General features: G+C 24.2%; 3 protein-coding genes across 11 annotated transcripts; 1 reads left to right on the top strand and 2 right to left on the bottom strand.

Moving 5' to 3' along the window:
• Positions 1 to 2: 2 nt before the first annotated feature.
• On the bottom strand, positions 3 to 10,941 carry LOC107997632 (V-type proton ATPase subunit C). 9 transcript variants are annotated; one of them, XR_009829640.1, is made up of 10 exons: positions 10,802 to 10,941; positions 9,409 to 9,730; positions 6,578 to 7,156; positions 3,042 to 3,228; positions 2,821 to 2,919; positions 2,541 to 2,749; positions 2,250 to 2,394; positions 2,003 to 2,147; positions 1,717 to 1,900; positions 3 to 1,608 (listed from the first exon to the last, which is right to left on the bottom strand). XR_009829640.1 is itself a non-coding variant. In XM_062074729.1 (9 exons), the coding sequence occupies exons 2-9, from the start codon at positions 9,692 to 9,694 to the stop codon at positions 1,805 to 1,807; spliced, it is 1,746 nt and encodes a 581-aa protein (XP_061930713.1). In that variant the 5' UTR covers positions 9,695 to 9,730; positions 10,802 to 10,941; the 3' UTR covers positions 3 to 1,804. The 9 variants fall into 9 exon arrangements, 4 of the variants coding, with proteins under 4 accessions (XP_061930713.1, XP_028522436.1, XP_061930714.1 ...); XR_003697682.2 differs by having other exon boundaries at positions 7,001 to 7,156; XR_009829641.1 differs by lacking the exon at positions 10,802 to 10,941 and adding an exon at positions 10,098 to 10,349 and having other exon boundaries at positions 7,001 to 7,156.
• A 77-nt stretch (positions 10,942 to 11,018) lies between these two features.
• On the top strand, positions 11,019 to 12,556 carry LOC107997633 (replication termination factor 2). The gene is made up of 3 exons (XM_017056375.3): positions 11,019 to 11,425; positions 11,516 to 11,899; positions 12,021 to 12,556. Exons 1-3 carry the CDS (start codon positions 11,357 to 11,359, stop codon positions 12,417 to 12,419), a joined length of 852 nt encoding a protein of 283 aa, XP_016911864.1. The 5' UTR covers positions 11,019 to 11,356; the 3' UTR covers positions 12,420 to 12,556.
• LOC107997634 (membrane-bound transcription factor site-1 protease) lies at positions 12,534 to 17,641 on the bottom strand. Its single transcript, XM_017056376.3, has 13 exons — positions 17,120 to 17,641; positions 16,887 to 17,018; positions 16,592 to 16,801; positions 16,332 to 16,516; positions 15,954 to 16,251; positions 15,694 to 15,845; positions 15,310 to 15,590; positions 15,097 to 15,208; positions 14,706 to 14,964; positions 14,378 to 14,652; positions 13,999 to 14,288; positions 13,639 to 13,915; positions 12,534 to 13,564 (listed from the first exon to the last, which is right to left on the bottom strand). Exons 1-13 carry the CDS (start codon positions 17,639 to 17,641, stop codon positions 13,198 to 13,200), a joined length of 3,360 nt encoding a protein of 1,119 aa, XP_016911865.1. The 3' UTR covers positions 12,534 to 13,197.
• Between the last annotated feature and the right edge of the window lie 61 nt (positions 17,642 to 17,702).

The following is a 17,702-nucleotide window of genomic DNA, read 5'->3' as shown; positions in this document are numbered from 1 at the left end:
TATTTATTACTTAGTATTATTTAATCTATTTAATTAACAAATGATTAAATGATATTTCATATTTAATATGTATACACATCATAGTATAATTTTTTGATCACATATATTTAAATTTAATTCATTTATTTTCTTTGATTTAACATTTAGCTAATATTGTCATCGCTCTAACTGAAATGTTTTTACAATTAAAACTTTAAAATTATAAATATAATTATAATTAATTTTGACATATAAAATAATACATTTTCAAAATTATCAGTATGATACATATAATATCTTTAATACATAGAGTGCATATTTCTATTATTTAATGCTTAGGAAAACGTTTTTTTATAAAATTTAATTAATGACGATAAAATTTTATTTATTTTAATTAATACTTTATCGTCAATTGTATAATAATATCGTATAACAATTTGAAATACAGATGTACTTTGAAATACTGATAACAATTAATTCTTTAAATAAAAATAAATTCATAGATTAAAATACATTTGATTAAATCAAGAAGAATATTACTATACCTGTAACCTTTCTCTATTTTCAATATGTATGTACAGAATGAAATTGAATATATTCAGACATATATCAATTTATGTTGATACATTAAAAATATTAAAGAAATAAGATATAAGCGAGGAATTAAAATAATATTGCAAAGCATAAATTCTATACACGAAATATTTATAATACAATCTGTTTAAATAATATGTACTATAACAGTTTTTTATTATTTTTTATTTTTGTGCAGCCTTTAAAGATTTCAAAATTTAATACTTGAACTGAATTTATTACAATGAAATTTTTTTTATATACCACTAAAGTTTAAAATATAACATTAATAATAATACTTTAAGAGTCAAACAAATATGTCTGGAGTTTTATAACTTTCAATAAATAACATTTTGATACATTAGCATGTATCTGATATACTTTGCATTATTAAAACATTTTCATTATATTTAATGAAATAAATTTACTGTATTTTAATATTTGAATAATACTTATTTTACTAGTTTTTGTATAATATAAGCATTATGAAGAATTATTGAATAAACATGATAAAAGCATTTGAATCAAAACAGATATTATGACATATGTTTTTATAACAAGATGAACTTTCTCTTTTATAACAATATTCACAATGATCTTAATTTTATAAACAATACATAAAATACTACAATTATACATTGCAGAATTTCTATTCTGGCACGATATTTTCCGTTCATTATGTAGTACTATGTAAAATAGATTGTGCTATATTTAATTGTAAGAATTTTGATACATTTACATACAGACATTTTAAGCAATATATCGTTATTATAATCGAAACAATAAATTTTTCAATATTTTAATTTTCTTTGAAAAGCAGTTAATTATATGATGAATTTGATTTATTGGTATCTTGTTCAATTAAATATAGCCCATTCAAAAAAAAAAGTTTGCAACATATATTCAAATGTGTTTGCTAAAATTTATACAAATGATTGTACATCCTATTATGCATAGTTTATTGAGCTAATATCAAAGTACATACATCTCTCCAGGTATTTGATGTATTATAAAAATATTATAAAAATATTTTTTAAGTAAATATTTAATTTACTCCTGCAAGTGAATGAAGGATAATTAGATTTACATTGAAAATCAAAAATAACAAAATTTTAAAAAATAAAACATATTTCATGTAAACAGAAAATACTACTGCGTACGCACCTGCTTTAAATACCTGGAGTTATAGAAGTATGTGTTACGTAAATTAAAGAATATTTAAAATTTAAGAAAATAGATTTGTCTTTAATAATTAGACCTTATTGTCAACCATATCTACGTTGATTTTATAATATACATAAGGGAAATAGTCATTTTGGCCAAAACCTAATCCTGGTATATCCACACTCTGTTTAAATAAACACAGAAGATAACGTTATATTAATTTTTATAAAAAAATAAAAATAAATTATTTTAAGAAATAATTTATTATTAAAACATTACAACTTACATCTTGAGTTCCTTGAGCAGCAGAAGATGCTGTAGCAGAAGAATCTAAATGAGCATAATGTTGATTAAGAACATCACGTAATCGTCTTGCACATTTTCTATGAGGATGCAATAATATTGCTTGGAAATTCACAGGTAATCCATACCTGATAAGTTATAGTTTAATTAATATATGATTAAATAAACATTAATATATAATATAATGATTTATTACAATATACATGATTTGAGATAATTTCTATTATTACCTTAAAACAGATTCTACAAATACACGCAAAGCTTTAACATGAATCCATGCACAGAAACATTCACTGAAGTTAACTTTTAACCAACGTACAAGAGGGCCAAATTGTTTCTTTTTGTCAGTTACCAATTTCGTTATTTCATTTTTCCCTACAATATTATTTTAATAAATTATAATAATATAAATATTGATTTAATATAAAATTAAAAAATGAAAAAAATTAATTTTCAAATAAATAAAAAATTAATTATTTATGAAATTTTCATAAAATGTTTTTTATCAAAATTTTATATACCTGCTGCTAGTTCCTCTTCATTATATGTAAAATCACGAACAATAAATTTTTTTTCACGAGCATGTAATTTAAATTCTTCAATAACTTTTTTGAATAAAGTGACAGTAAATAATCCATATTCAGAATCTTGAGTAATAAGTTGTGTAGTACGTGGTACTACCATTTTTGTTAACTTTTCATAACCACTGTACCAATCTTGAAAATTTGCTCTAAAATTTCATAGAATAATTTGTTTGTTAGTTAAAAAAATAACAATGATAAATATATTAAGTGAATTTACCTTGGTACAATTACAAGCAAAGTAGTTAAATATTCACTATCCAAAATAAAGTGCTCTTTCTTCACTAAATCTGCCAAATTTCTTGTTAATAAACTTCCTCTATATAACAATTATTTATTATTATTATTTAAATAATTTTTAAAGTGTAAAAATAAATAATTAAAATTAATAGAAGTTTAAATATATGAAATATTAGATATTAATAAAAATTTATGGCTTACGTCTGTTTCTTTTCAAGATTTTGTAAACTTCCTTTCAAATTATTATATGTTGTAGATTTAGTTTTAAGATCTGCATCAATTTGACCCACTTGTTTACTGATAATATCAGCAATATTTCTTAATGATTGCTTGATAGGATATTTTGCCATGTCCCACTGGAATCGAGTTATATATGATGGTAGATCACCTAATAAATTCATAATGTTAATGTAATTGTTCTGAGTTAATTATTTTTTTTCATTTTCTATATAAATATTCAAACAGAGCTCAGTACAATTTTGAAATTATGAAATCATAAGTAACATGCAATGTTTAATTACATGTAATATACTTTAAGTGCTCAAGTGTGGTTACAAATGGAATACTGTATATATTTTTAATGATTTGATAAAGTTCATAAGCTAGAAATGATAAAGCTCTGTTGAATTGTAAATATATTGTACAAATGCGGGAATATATATATATATATATTTTAATACTATATGGTAAAATTAATATAAGTAATAATATTTATATTTATTATTTATGCAAGATATTTTTAAGCATATAAAAAAATATAGAATCTGTTCTTCTTTTTTCTTAACAAAACAATAATTATATTACTTTTTATATGTATATAAAAATATATAAAATATACGCCTTCACATGTACAATAAAATTATGCATATGAATATGTATCTAATTAAATTAATTTTAGCTGAACAATTAAAATAATTTTTAGATTGACTCTGTGATAAGGAGAGTATTGATAATAATAAGATAACAGAGAAAGACTGTTCTACTAAATTCATTTTTTGATTCTAGTACGCTCCTTACGTATTATTAGCATTACGAAAATAAGCGAGACATTAACAAAAATATAGCATGCAACATTAATATATAGAAGCATTTTATATTATCACTTCTTTTTTTATTATAAAATTTTTTTATTTAATTAATTCTTTTTAAACATATTTTTAAATAAATATTTGTTGAAGTTAATTTATTTATATATCTGTAATACAAAAGAATTATTCGTAAATAATGTTTGAATGAATAAAGCAGTTAATCTCATTAATTTCAATTAATTCAATGTTCTAAAATTTCACTATAATTATTATTAATAAAAAAATTTTACAACAAAATATTCATTCAAACAAAATTTATGAAAATTCTGTAATTACTAACGAATTTTGAATTATATATTATATTTTCTTATAATAATAGCTGTCAATGGATAATTTTAAATAAATAAGCTCGCACGCACGCATGCACGCATGTATACTTGGTTCATTAGAATACGAATGTAATGAAAATTACAAAAATATAATGATTATATGATGTTATATAATATAAATTGTTTGTATTTTTTAATCATTATTTTTTAAATAGTTCATGTATAATGATCATGTATAATGATCTAAATAGTGTAACATTAACAATAGTAACATAGACATATAGTATACAGCTAAGCTAAAATATTTAAGCATTTCATGCTAATTGTTCATGAAGTACTTCATAAAAGTTAATCATAGGATGTTTTCTGTGATATGAATAACTTGTAGTGTTGAAGGATATTGAGCACTATACTGTCATCAAAATTTATTTGATCATGCGAAACAGTATATTATAAGTCCATGTACCGATCGATAAGTGTTTTAAAATTTTTATTAATTATGTCTCATCTGTAATCTGTGCTAACGTCCATAATATATATAAATATATATATATATATATATATATATATATATATATATATATATATATATATACATGTGTGTGTGTACATGTATTATAGTTTGTACAGTATTGTCTTTCTATGAAAATTATAGAAAATAATAGTTTAAAAGCATGTAAAAGCTAGGTATAGGAGAAAATATAAAAAATATATAAAAAAAATAAAAAAATAAAAAAATAAAATTGATAGAGAGATGTTACTTAAAAAAGTAATATCATTTAAATGTAGAATGTTCTTAAACCATACTTTATGTTGTATTTGTGATAATTTTAAATCCACACATACTTTTATGATTCATAATAATGAATTTTAATAACATCATGTTTAATTTAAATAATTAATATAATATATATATAAAATATTGTATAATAATTATATGTATCATATTAACTTATAGTAATAATATATCAATTTTATTAAATTCTTGCATATGAGTATTTTTTAATAAATTCATTATTTATTTAAACATGTATCTTTTGAAAATAACATATAAAAAAATGTCATACATAGAAAAATTGAAACAAAGTATGGTATAAAAGAACAAGAAATAAAAAATTATAAAAAGCATTTAAAATGTTGAAAGGGAAAAAAAAAATTGATAATGATTGAGGTAATACACTATATGTTCATTCATTCGTCCACAGCACCTGGAACAATTGATCAAATGATTTCCAAAAAGATATTAATCAAATAGAATACTTCCATTTTTATTATAAATGAATTAAAAAAAAAAAAAAAAAAGAAAAAAAAAATCTTAATGTGTTTTGTAGTTTGTATAGAATTTGTGGAATAATCATCACTAGGACGCAGGAGTGAAAAAGAACTAGCTAAGAACTTAAAACAAACTAGAGCATTTCCCGAAAAATAAATTTTAAGAATGTACACACATTTGCTGCAATTAAAATGTGCTAGAATATGGATAGCTGTCTGTTATCTTCCAATTTTTTAATTCCTGCGTGCATAAGAAATCAAATATTGTTGTAATATCATTGAGGGAATTACTGCAGTACAACATAAAATATTTGATATACTAGGCTTTTGTATTCTGAATTACAAGCTAAGTAAACTAAGCCAAGTATTTCTTTTCTTTTGGTACTGTCTCACTTGGTGTATGCTGTAAACATTTGAGAGAGATTGTCATGACTCATAATGTGCTTTTTTTATTTTAATAAATTATTGAAATATATACAAATAAATATATTTAAATAGTCACTAATACAAAGAAAATTATGTCTTTTGAACAATGCAAATTTAATTATAATAAAGTGTAGATAATTTATTACAGTGATAAAAAAAATAAAAATAAAATATGTAATAAGCAATGCTTTCTTATCTGACATAGCACATTAACATTTAAGAAGACCTGAAATAATTTATTACATTAGAGGCAAAATTTGGCATAAAATATTTTAGCATTACAAACATTGCATATGTAGTGCAAAATTGTGCAAAATTGACACTGAAGGAAATGCGCACTAGGATCATAAAGACGCTTTCATTATATAGTGACTAGAAGAAGAATTGAAATAAGAGTTACGTGAATTTTAATTATTCTTGTTTTTTTTTTATTTTAAGCAAAAGCTGCATGCGAAGTTTATTGTTTAAAATTTTCAATACTATAAAATGACAACCTCTCTCTCTTTCTCTCTCTCTCTTTCTTTCTCTCCTATATCTATCTCCAAAAGAGATAAGACAAAACAAGAATCGGTCGCTAAACGGGCGAATCACGAGGTGCACAGGAAAATAGGTTGAACAAGTTTCGCAGCTATGTTGGGAAAAGGGGTTCGACGGGTTGACCTGGCGGTGATAGGACGGGTACCTGGATTGGGCAAATTGCCACTATGGTCTTGGTCTTGGTCTTGGTCGTTGTTTTGGTCCACATCGTCTTCGTCGTCGTCATTGCCAAACGATTTGCGATTGGAGGTAGATCGATCTGCTTTCTCAGTAGTCCGATGATGTGTCGCCGACTGCCATCTGGTTTCTCCTTCACTGCTACAGTTTGATGAAAGGGAAAGACTCGGACTCGTAGGAGTAGGACTAGGAATAGGTGTAGAAGAGGTAGAAGCAGCGCACCAATGCGCATGGTAGCACGAATATGCTGATAAAGGATCATTTGATGATCTAACATCACAGATGCCTTGAGGACTATGTGATGATTTTTTTTCAACATCAGAAGGATGATTGTGATGTTTATGACTATGATGATGTTCGTGATGATGATGACGCTGGTAATGATGCTGACCTAAACAGGCGGCTGGTTCTGGTTCACATTTCTCCGATTCCTTCCACTGCTTGTGATGCTCCTTTGAAGACTTGTGTGATGGGGTGACGGGGGTGTTTGGCGGGGTGTCCGGACCCCCTTCGGGGCTCGAGCTCTCCCCATCCACTGACGTTTGACCTATCCATTACAGCCCAGTCCCAATCTCCGCGCGATTTTTACGTCTCGTTCAACTATTATTGCGTCCTACGCAAATGCCTAACGACAATGCTGTCGAAACTCAATCAAAATAACTCAAAAAGAAAAAAATCACGGAGTATTTAGCGCACAGAAACTTTTGTTTCATTAAGAATTTAATCGCGAAAATTAATTTTTATAATTTTTATAATTAAATTTTTATATTTAAATTCTAATTTTTATTATTTAGTTTTGATAAGTATATAAATATCAAACATTTTTTTTTAAAAGAAACAATTTTGAAAATATAAAGTTTAATGCTGAAAAAGATATAAGTAATTGTATTTATAAAAGATATGCACCTCATGATTACAATATTTAATCAATAAAATTAATTAATAAATTATTAATAAAATTAAATAATTTAATTAATAAAATTAAAATATTTTTTGTAAAAAAATTTGCTATTTATTCTTCTTCTTATTTTCCTTTTTCCCCATTATTAAAAATTGCACTATATAAATATTTGTAATATCTATTACCTAAACTTTTAAATAAATTTTTCGTTAAATACTCCGACGTAGCAAAGCAATAAAAAAATGAAAGAAAGGAAAAAAACACAAATAAAATTGAAATAATACATAATTTAAAATAAATAGAAAATAGTATGAGCAAATGATATGCAATGATATAAATTTAAATTGCAAATGATTAATAATGCAATTTAAGGAATATTGCAAGGAATAATAAAATAACTAAAGAAAAAAAGGGAAAAAATCCTTGTAATAACTAATTGGAGCTTGGTGACCACAGTAACCCAAGCAACTCCTTGCGTCCTTTGCAAATTTTTAACAAAATGTGGTCTATATATTTAAATCTCTACATTTGAAATTTTTTTATTATATTTCAATATATGATGATACTGCATGTTTGTGTATTAAAATTTTGGAGGCTTTATACATTTTTGATGGTGCACATGTATGAGCATTTGTTAATAAAATAATAAGGTAGGGAAATAGGGTTAATGTGGTCCAAATTAAATAAAGCAAGCCAAGCAACACCACAAATATGAGAAATTATTTGTAGTAAGTAATAAATTAAATGAACTCTAATCCAATTATAATAATAAGCATTCTACAGATATATAAATTATATGCCAAAATATGATGTGTACCATCATATCTTGTACATTAAATAAAATTTTTAATTTTTAAATACAATAAAAAAATTAGAATAATAAATAAATAATTAAAAAATAAAAAAAAGAAATAATATTTAAAAAAGAAACATTGATTTAATATATTTAAATAAAATATTTTGATTGTAATAGATTACATAAATTATTATTCACGAAAATAAATACATATAATTTTTAATGTTTTTCTTTTAAGGATAATTGTACAAATTACTTGATTATTTATTTAATTTATTAATTGATTATTTATATATTTAAAACATTTAATATTTAAATGAATATTTTGTTATAAAAAATTATATAAAAACCTTTTATATTATAGATTAATTTAACCAAATATTAAAATTATGTTTAATAAAAAAAAAAAAGGATGGTACACATCATATCTAAAAATATATATTATACTATATATGCTAGCCACAAGTATCTTGCCTGCATATTATCCTCAATAAAAAAACATATTTATTATAACAATTTGTAAAAAAATAATATTGTTGTTATTTTATTAATAGCGTACACAGACAAAATTTTGTTTTTATCTATTAATCTATTAATGTAAGGATACTGAGGACAATAAGGATTAAAGATTCTAATCGTGCTATTATTATTATTATTATCAATGAATAAATTAAAACTTTTAGAAATCAACTGATACATGTTTAAGATCATCATTAAAGAAAAATTCTAAGTTGTGTGCATGTTTCGTGTTGTGTATAGTATTCATTGATGTTTTTGCCAACCAATATTATTTTATTGTAAAATATTATACACAAAAAATCGATCGATACCTGTTTGCAGAGATCCAAAAAATATAATATTATAAATATATTTTTATATTATGTTATAAATATAATTTTTAATATTTGAACATTTTATTTAATTAAATCATACTATTATATAATATTATATATATATTATATTATAATGTTTGATAAAAAAATAATAAATAATTTTGAATCTCTGAATTTTTCAATGATCTATTCTCTTATTTTAAAGAATAGATGCAAATTTAAATCAAAGAGCAAATTCTAAAAACATAAACATTAATATTTTTACTCACTATTGTTTGCCAAAAGATTTTCATGAAGTTTGTCTCTTTGATCTTCTAAAACTTCTCCCAGATATGTTGCTACTTTGCGTGTTATTTGTTCAACATAGGCATCTAATTTTCCTAGATCATCTGATAAACCAACTAATTGATCCAATGTTCCCACCTTTAAATCTGGGATATGAAATTTATAGTTAACTGATAAAGAATGTTGTTTTGATGTTAAATTATTCATGGTTTCCCATGTCTGTTGACATGTTTTATCTCCTGGTGCAGATATTAACCAATATTCTGTCATTTTGAACAATATTCCAATGAAAATTACTTAATTTATCTGAAACATTATAATAACAAATTATGTTTTAATGTATATAAAGTTCAATATTTTACCATTCATTATATATATCTATTTATTTGTGTATTTTCTATAATAAATTATATTAAATTTTTTATATAATAATTTAATCATTAATATTTATATATTAAAATATATAATTAATATATACATATAAAATAAAAAATATATATATAGATATATATAAAATAATTTATTTATTTTTATTTGTGCAAAAATATAAAATTAAAATATAAAATTTATATGACCTAAATTAAAATCATAAATGAATAGTAATTATGTTGTTATTAATAAATTTTTGAATTGAAAATCTGTAGAAAATAAATAGTCTTGTCAAAACAACCACCTGCTTTACTTTCAAACATAGTTAATTTATAGAATTAATATATAATTCTATAATCCTAAGAGCATTATTCATATATTCATTAATTGCTCATGTATATAATAAATTATAATTTATAATTCAGAACTTTTTTAATTTAAAAATAATGTACAAAGTTTTAAAAAGTTAAAAAAAAAAGGGGGTGTGGCACAATGTATTTCTTTGATTGTGGTATTATGTAATTAAGCGCGCTTTCCACGTGACATATACTACTTAAGTGCAAGAATGGCGCGTTGATCTTGTAGAACGATCAATATAGGGAAATGACAAGCGTGCACGAAATTACAGGCTAAAAGAGATATCCTTGAATTGATAGGCACACAAGTTTTTTAGTATGAACTTATTATTGAAATAATTTAATGGCGCCCAGTAATAAACCATCATAAAATCGATAATATAAAAAAATTTAACATTTTCATAAAAAATACGTCATATATTAAATTTCGAACGAATTTGAAGAAAATTTTATTTAATATCAATCAATATAACAAACATATAATATATTACGTTAAATAATACGAAAACAAATATTACGATTATTTCTATAATAATTTTTAAGTTTTTTTAATCATTAAAACATGGGTTAAAAGCATTTTATAATTTTCCATATAATTGTAATTTATACATTATTAATATATTTTAAATAAAAAATAAATAGTTTTACTTACTAAATATTTCGAATTATATCTTTATTTGCAGAACACGGCAGATGCTTGAATTTCTCAAGAAATCCAAAACATTCGCTGTTCTAATCACTAGTCCTCGAAACCATCAGAAACCATTGTGACCTCACGTGATGACAATTGTGTGCTGCTGCCTTACGACCCACCCGGCAACTAAATCATAAACCAAAAGAGAATATCAGCTGATTTGGAACCGTTCACAAGATCAGTATTGTTACCAATACTAAAATCATTCAATTCAAATATTTTACATATAAATTTTAATTAAAATATTAAGTTTATGTTAAATTTTTTTAAATATCTTTTTATATGGATTATATATAATAAAAATTAAATATTAAAAATTTGTTTTTTTCAAAATTTAATAAAATCATTATTTACATTCATCATATATAATAAGTTGGTAGCATTGAATTATATTACGTATCTTTATTTATTGTTATTAATGTTATATTCTGTATAATCAATAATATTTAATATACATTTCGTTAAATTTGAATAAGTTGTTAGTAATTTTTCAATTTCATTTTATAATATATCATGGGTTGTGATGGTGGAACTATTCCTCGAAGAGATGAACTCGTAAGAGTTAAGAAAAAACCAGAACAGGTTATTTTTTATTTAGATTATGTATTTTTATATTATTTATAAATGTTGATCTTTCTATACAAAGTAATATACTATTACAATTATTTGTAGAAAGATAAGGAAGCAGAATTAGCGTTTAAGTGGAGACATTGCACAATTAAACAATTACCATTACAACCACCAGTAGTTGGTTGTGGTTTAGGTCATCTTTATAGTAAAGAATCTGTATTAGAAGGTCTCCTTGATCGAAGTACACTTCCAGAATCAGCACAACACATTAAAACCTTAAAAGATATAAAAAACTTAAATTTGACACCGAATCCAGCATTTGATGGTAATAAAGCAAAAAAAGGAGATTGTTATGCAGATGAAGGAAAAAGTCCATATATTTGTCCACTTATTGGACTAGAAATGAATGGTAAATACAAATTTTGCTTTTTATGGTCATGTGGTTGTGTAATGAGTGAAAGAGCACTTAAAGAAGTCAAAAGTAAGGTAAGCAATCATTAAAAGAATTAAAAGAATAAAAATAAAAATGTCTAAGAAATACTATAAGGAAAAGAATATATCTAATATGTAGTGATTTTTATATTATATTTTATATCATGTTTTTTAGATATGTCATCAATGCCAACAACCTTTTACTGAAGAAGATATTGTTATCATAAATGCTGAAGGTAATGATCTTAAATTGATGGAAGAGAATATGATACTACGAAAAATAGCTAAGAAAAAATCTAAGAAACAGAAATATAATGAAGATAATCAAACATTAGAAATTAAACAAGAAGAAATACCAAAGAAAAAAATTAAAAAGGAAGATAAAAGTTCTACTTCTAAGATTACTAATAGAACAGAAGCTGAAGATCCGGCATATAAAAAAGTTAAAGAAAATTATAGTGTTGCTAAAGATCCTAAAGCATCAGAAGTTTTCAAAAGTATTTTCACTACCCACAAATCTGCAGCAGAACAAGATAGGGCACATTGGATTACATATAACCCATTTTACAATTAAAATATTTCAAATATAATGAATATTCTAAAAATAATTAATATTATGCATATAGCAAATATTATATGTAAAAATAAATATCTGTACACATAAATGTTTTCATCATTAAATAAATAATTTTATATATGTATAAAAAACGATTTTATTTGTATGGATTTTTTTGTAATCTATATTACAAAGTAGTAATATTGTTAGACTAATAATATTGTATCACTACTTGTTTGTAACAAAAATGGATAATGATATCATTATACAAAAATCTAATAATTATTACAATTATAAATTAATAATAAGTTGATAATATACTTTTTGTATATATATTTGTTACTTAAAGTAAATGAGTGTTCTATTAATTAAAATATTAAAATATTTGAAAAAATACATGTATAAAATATTATCAATATTGAATCTAAAATAATATTTTCTTAATTTATAGTGCAAATTTATATCTGTTTTATATATTTTACTAATATATTTTATTACACATATATTTTTATTTGTAATAAGTTTGTATTTTAATCGTAATTTATTTTTCATTTATATAATTAATAAAAGTAATAATAAGTAATATTGCATTTTGCATTCATATATTAACAAAAATTTGTGTTATTTGAAATTAATCAACAACATAAAATTTATCAAAATAATTTCTATAATTTTTAAATTTATATTGAATACTATATATTTAAAGGCACATAATATAGTTTGTTATATTTTTTTAAGCGTTTACGACAGATAATTGAATATTATCTTGTATTAATTATAGATTTGTCAAATACAATCACATTTGAGGCACTCTGCGTAGAGAAATTGTTTGAATAACTCTGCGTAATCTACCAACTGTTCGTTTTCTTCGAGAATGCCGTTTTGTTATTAAACAATTCCACCGATTTAATAAATAGAAAAAAATACTTCCTATAATTATTATTCCTGCCATGTAATTCCACTTACGTGTAAATGTTACACTGTTATCTTGATCATTTTGTTTTAATTCATCAATATTATTTCGTTCCGCGTGATGTAATGTAGGAATATTTGCACCACCAACGCGTCTTCTAAGCCATAATGGACTTGAATCTTGTAGAACTGGATTTATTGCAATTATTGTATCTCCAACAGATAATAATTTTTGAGGTTTATAGAGATTTCTAGAATAGAATTAAAATTATAAATAATATTTTATTTGTTGGATAACATTTAATAAAATTTATTAATAACTTACATAGGCACAGATTCATTTAAAGGTTTTGGAGTAACAGGAATAATAATAGGACAAGATGGAAGTGGTCTAATATGACCAGCATTAGTACTTTCAGACAGTAATACTTTACTATGACGTTTTAAATAACTTCCTTCCATACGTTGAGGTAATTCATTACTGTCTAAAATACTAGACTTTTCAAAAATTTTTGCCTTAGTTTGACTTTCATCTGTAAAAACAGTTGCGATATGTCCCGTTGTTGTATATTCCAATATAGCATCAAGCATCCAAAAACAAGCTAAAAAATAAAATTATTTATACTGAAAAATAGTATTAATACAATTATTATATAAATTCAAGATTTTATAAAAAAAAACATACGTTTTTGTAAATGACTGTCATCAATACAATTTGAATCTCCATATACTACAATTCTACCTGATACAATATTAGCTTGATCTTTCATATTATTTTTTTCCATATTTTCTTTTTCAGCTATTATATTGTTACTATAATTATCATTATATATTTCCTTCATATTCATATGACCATTAGTTTGAAGAAGTCCAAGAATTGGCACTGCCATTGTAGATTTTGATTCTGATTCAAGTAAAAGTTCTTGTCCTTGGTCATGTAATTCTGCATAAAGAATAACTCCATCCTTCGGAAATCTTGATCAAAAATATATTTTTAGACAAAAAAAGAAATTTAAATAATTATAATATATATTTTATATTATATTATATTTTAAATTACATACCGAGTAATTGTAGTACCAGAAGCAAAAATTACAGGTGGATGTTGACCAAGAGTAAATTGGCCATTACGTACTTGATCGCTAAATGCAATCCCCCAATTAGAATATAGTAAATCATTTAAAGCTGGTATATTTGCACCTCCTGTATCTGGTATCCACCATTGCCGAGTATTTTCATCATAAAATTTAACTTTTCTCATAACAGTGACATTATACCAATCTGCAAATATGACTACAGAAAGACCTTCTTCTTCTACATCTCTCCTTAATTTAGCTACCTGAAAAATATTTCACTATAACATATATGATATTATTTTTATTATATAATTACCTCTTCAGGAAAAAATTCTTCTTCACTATCAACAATAAGTAAGGTACCATAATTTTTGGCATTAAAACATGTGAATGGAGCACCAAGTACCTCTAGATAATAACCAGCATTACGTAAATGTTGATACATATCTTTAAAGTTTGTATGAATATGATCACCATTCCAATCAAGTGGATCATTTTTTGCACGTAAATCGTCTCGTGGAAAATAACCCGGAGGATAACGTAAATTATGAAATTGATCCCATAGGATACGTTTACTATTAAGAAAATATTATTCAGTATTAAGTAAATCATGGAGTTTTATAGTATATATAGTATAGTATATATACAATTTAATTTTATAGTACAATTTAATACTTTTATACTTATAATTTTATACTTCTACTTACTGACGTGGAGGTGTAGGAATAACTTTTGCTTTCAAAGGTAATTCTATTTTAGACTGTCTTACTTTTTCTTCTCCATCACTTGGTGGTGATTCAATTGTAACAGATATATGACCTATATATAATATTACATTTTATTATAAAATATTTTTATAAAATATATTTTCTAATATAGTAGAAATGAAAATAAACGAAAACAAATAAAATAATTTAAACCTTGTGCTATGCCTTGCCAACCACGGGCAGATGGTGGAACTGTTATAGCAACTGCTAACCATCCAGACCATGGCCAAAGAACATCACTATGAGTTACTGATACATCAATTCGCTCACCGTTACCATTGCCAGTATACGGATGCCATATAAATTCTGTTACATGTCCAGATACTCCCAAACCATTTATTATAGTTATATTTACAATCGTAGGCATACCAGTATGATATACAGCTTGCGTACAGTATGGCCACATATATTGACATTCAGTTAGATCTATATAACTAATAATATATCATGCTTTATGCATTATATTGCATTGTATATCATATTATATGTAAATTAATACTAAAAAATATATTAATATAATATCAAAAAAACAATTACCTTGGACTAAGTGTAGCAATTGGTGTATATGAACGTAGAAAATGAAATGCTCGTAAAAGATCTAACTTTCCAGCACCTTGTTCAAACATACCAACTCCAGATAAACGACGCGCAGAATTAAGTAATGCTTGTTTCATACTTGCTGGTGTTATCTTAAACAATAATTTTTTTAAATTGTTTAATTTGTTAATATGAATTTAAAAATTTTTAATTATATAAAAAAGATAAATATATAAGAAGATATGTCGACATATAATTACTCTTTGTTTAATAGATTGAGATCCATCTGGTTGTACAAACCCACTGGCTAAAAGTGCTACAGCTCCAGCAACAACAGGACTAGCAACAGAAGTTCCTGATAAAGTTCTACAACCTGTTTGTAATGCAGAACCTCGTACTCCTGAACCATATGTAACCAAATCAGGTTTTACTCTTCCATATCCAGATGGTAATTCCCATGTTGTCATACCACGCGATGAAAACCTTGCTATTTGATCTTCCCAATTAATTCCGCCTACTCCAATAACATCCATTTGATCAGCAGGATTGTTTAAAGTGCTATATTAAATAAAATTAAATTTATTTATATATTTTAAAATTAAAAAAAATAAATATAAAAAAAATATTTGATTTTTTACCCATATAAAGGTCCATCATTACCAATTGCAGAAACCATAATTACACCATTTGCTGTTAATTCCCATACTTTATCAACAAATGGATGATCCATAAAATCTGGTCCTCCAATACTAAGATTCAATACTGTAACTTTTGTAAGTATAGCATAATTGAATGCATCCAAAAACCATGATGTATATGATACCTAGGAAAAGTAGAAAGGTAAAATTGTTAAGTAAAAAAAAAATATATATATATATTAAGTATATGATAAACGTACTTGAGTATTAGTAAAAACACGAAAAATGTGAAGTTCAGCATCTGGTGCAAAACCAAGACAATCTATACAAGAAGATGCAATAACTCCAGCTACAAATGTACCATGACCTAAACCATCTTCTAATGTTTTTTCATTTGTCCAATTTGAACGTTCTTTAATTTTTTTAAAGTGTGGATGACTAGCTGCTAATCCTGTATCAAATATTGCTACCTAACAATAATTGTATTATGTAAATACTATTATTTCTTTTTTAAATGTCATTAACAATATATATATTTCAGATAAAATTATTCACTTTTACTCCATTTCCAGTAACACCCATACTCCATAGAGCATCAGCTTGAAGTATACTTGTAATTTGTCTTGGTATAGCTCTTAATAATCTACGTGATGTATGTCGATTATTTGATTGCCAGAACTGATTGTTCTAAAATATAAGTTATGATAAATAAACTTGCAATATTCTATTCTATGTCATATTAAAATATTAATCATATAAAAATTAAAATATTTAATGTAAAACCTTACATAATTGTTAATTTTTCTTTTGAAATTTTTATATTCTAGAAACTCTGTATCTTCTGATGCATTGACAAATTTTAAACTTCTTTTTACAAGTCTTTGGGGAGTTACTCTTCTAATAAGAGGATGATCAGTTAAAGCATCAAGACCATTATGTCTGTCTGTTTCTTCCAAGAGAACAACATCAAAATCACTTGGATAATTGCTAGCTAAGTTGTTACGAAATAAAATTTTCCAATTATGAATACCAGATGAATTTAATGCAGCTTTTATATAATTTTCACGTGTATGTGGTTTATAATAGCCTTTAAATGCAACAATATATTCATTTTCAACAATTCTGCTAGCAAAATGAACTTTTACTTCAGGACTATTACCATGGTATGGTAATTTAGTTATATTATTGAGTTTAGAGTTTAAAGAATTGTTGTTTTTTAATGAACAGTGCACTTGATTATAGGGTGATTCAATCACAATATTAAATAGTAATAATAAAGGGATATATAGCCAACATGTGTGTGGCTTCATACTATTATTATCAGCTGAAAAATATGTGAGAAAATTAATGTCATATATTATGTAATTATTA

Source organism: Apis cerana, linkage group LG5 (genome assembly GCF_029169275.1).
Source record: "Apis cerana isolate GH-2021 linkage group LG5, AcerK_1.0, whole genome shotgun sequence".
Lineage (NCBI taxonomy): Eukaryota > Metazoa > Arthropoda > Insecta > Hymenoptera > Apidae > Apis > Apis cerana.
This window is presented reverse-complemented; position numbering and strand designations above follow the sequence as displayed.

Coding starts and splice junctions, on each gene's coding strand:
- LOC107997632 (XM_062074729.1), bottom strand. CDS start 9,694: ATGACAGAATATTGGTTAATATCTGCACCAGGAGATAAAACATGTCAA. Junction 7,157..9,408: donor AAATCTTTTGGCAAACAATA/GTGAGTAAAAAT, acceptor TGTAATGGATAG/GTCAAACGTCAGTGGATGGG. Junction 2,920..3,041: donor AATCTTGAAAAGAAACAGAC/GTAAGCCATAAA, acceptor ATTGTTATATAG/AGGAAGTTTATTAACAAGAA.
- LOC107997633 (XM_017056375.3), top strand. CDS start 11,357: ATGGGTTGTGATGGTGGAACTATTCCTCGAAGAGATGAACTCGTAAGA. Junction 11,426..11,515: donor TTAAGAAAAAACCAGAACAG/GTTATTTTTTAT, acceptor AATTATTTGTAG/AAAGATAAGGAAGCAGAATT. Junction 11,900..12,020: donor TTAAAGAAGTCAAAAGTAAG/GTAAGCAATCAT, acceptor CATGTTTTTTAG/ATATGTCATCAATGCCAACA.
- LOC107997634 (XM_017056376.3), bottom strand. CDS start 17,641: ATGAAGCCACACACATGTTGGCTATATATCCCTTTATTATTACTATTT. Junction 15,591..15,693: donor ATTGCTACACTTAGTCCAAG/GTAATTGTTTTT, acceptor ATATATTATTAG/TTATATAGATCTAACTGAAT. Junction 14,653..14,705: donor AAGAATTTTTTCCTGAAGAG/GTAATTATATAA, acceptor AATATTTTTCAG/GTAGCTAAATTAAGGAGAGA.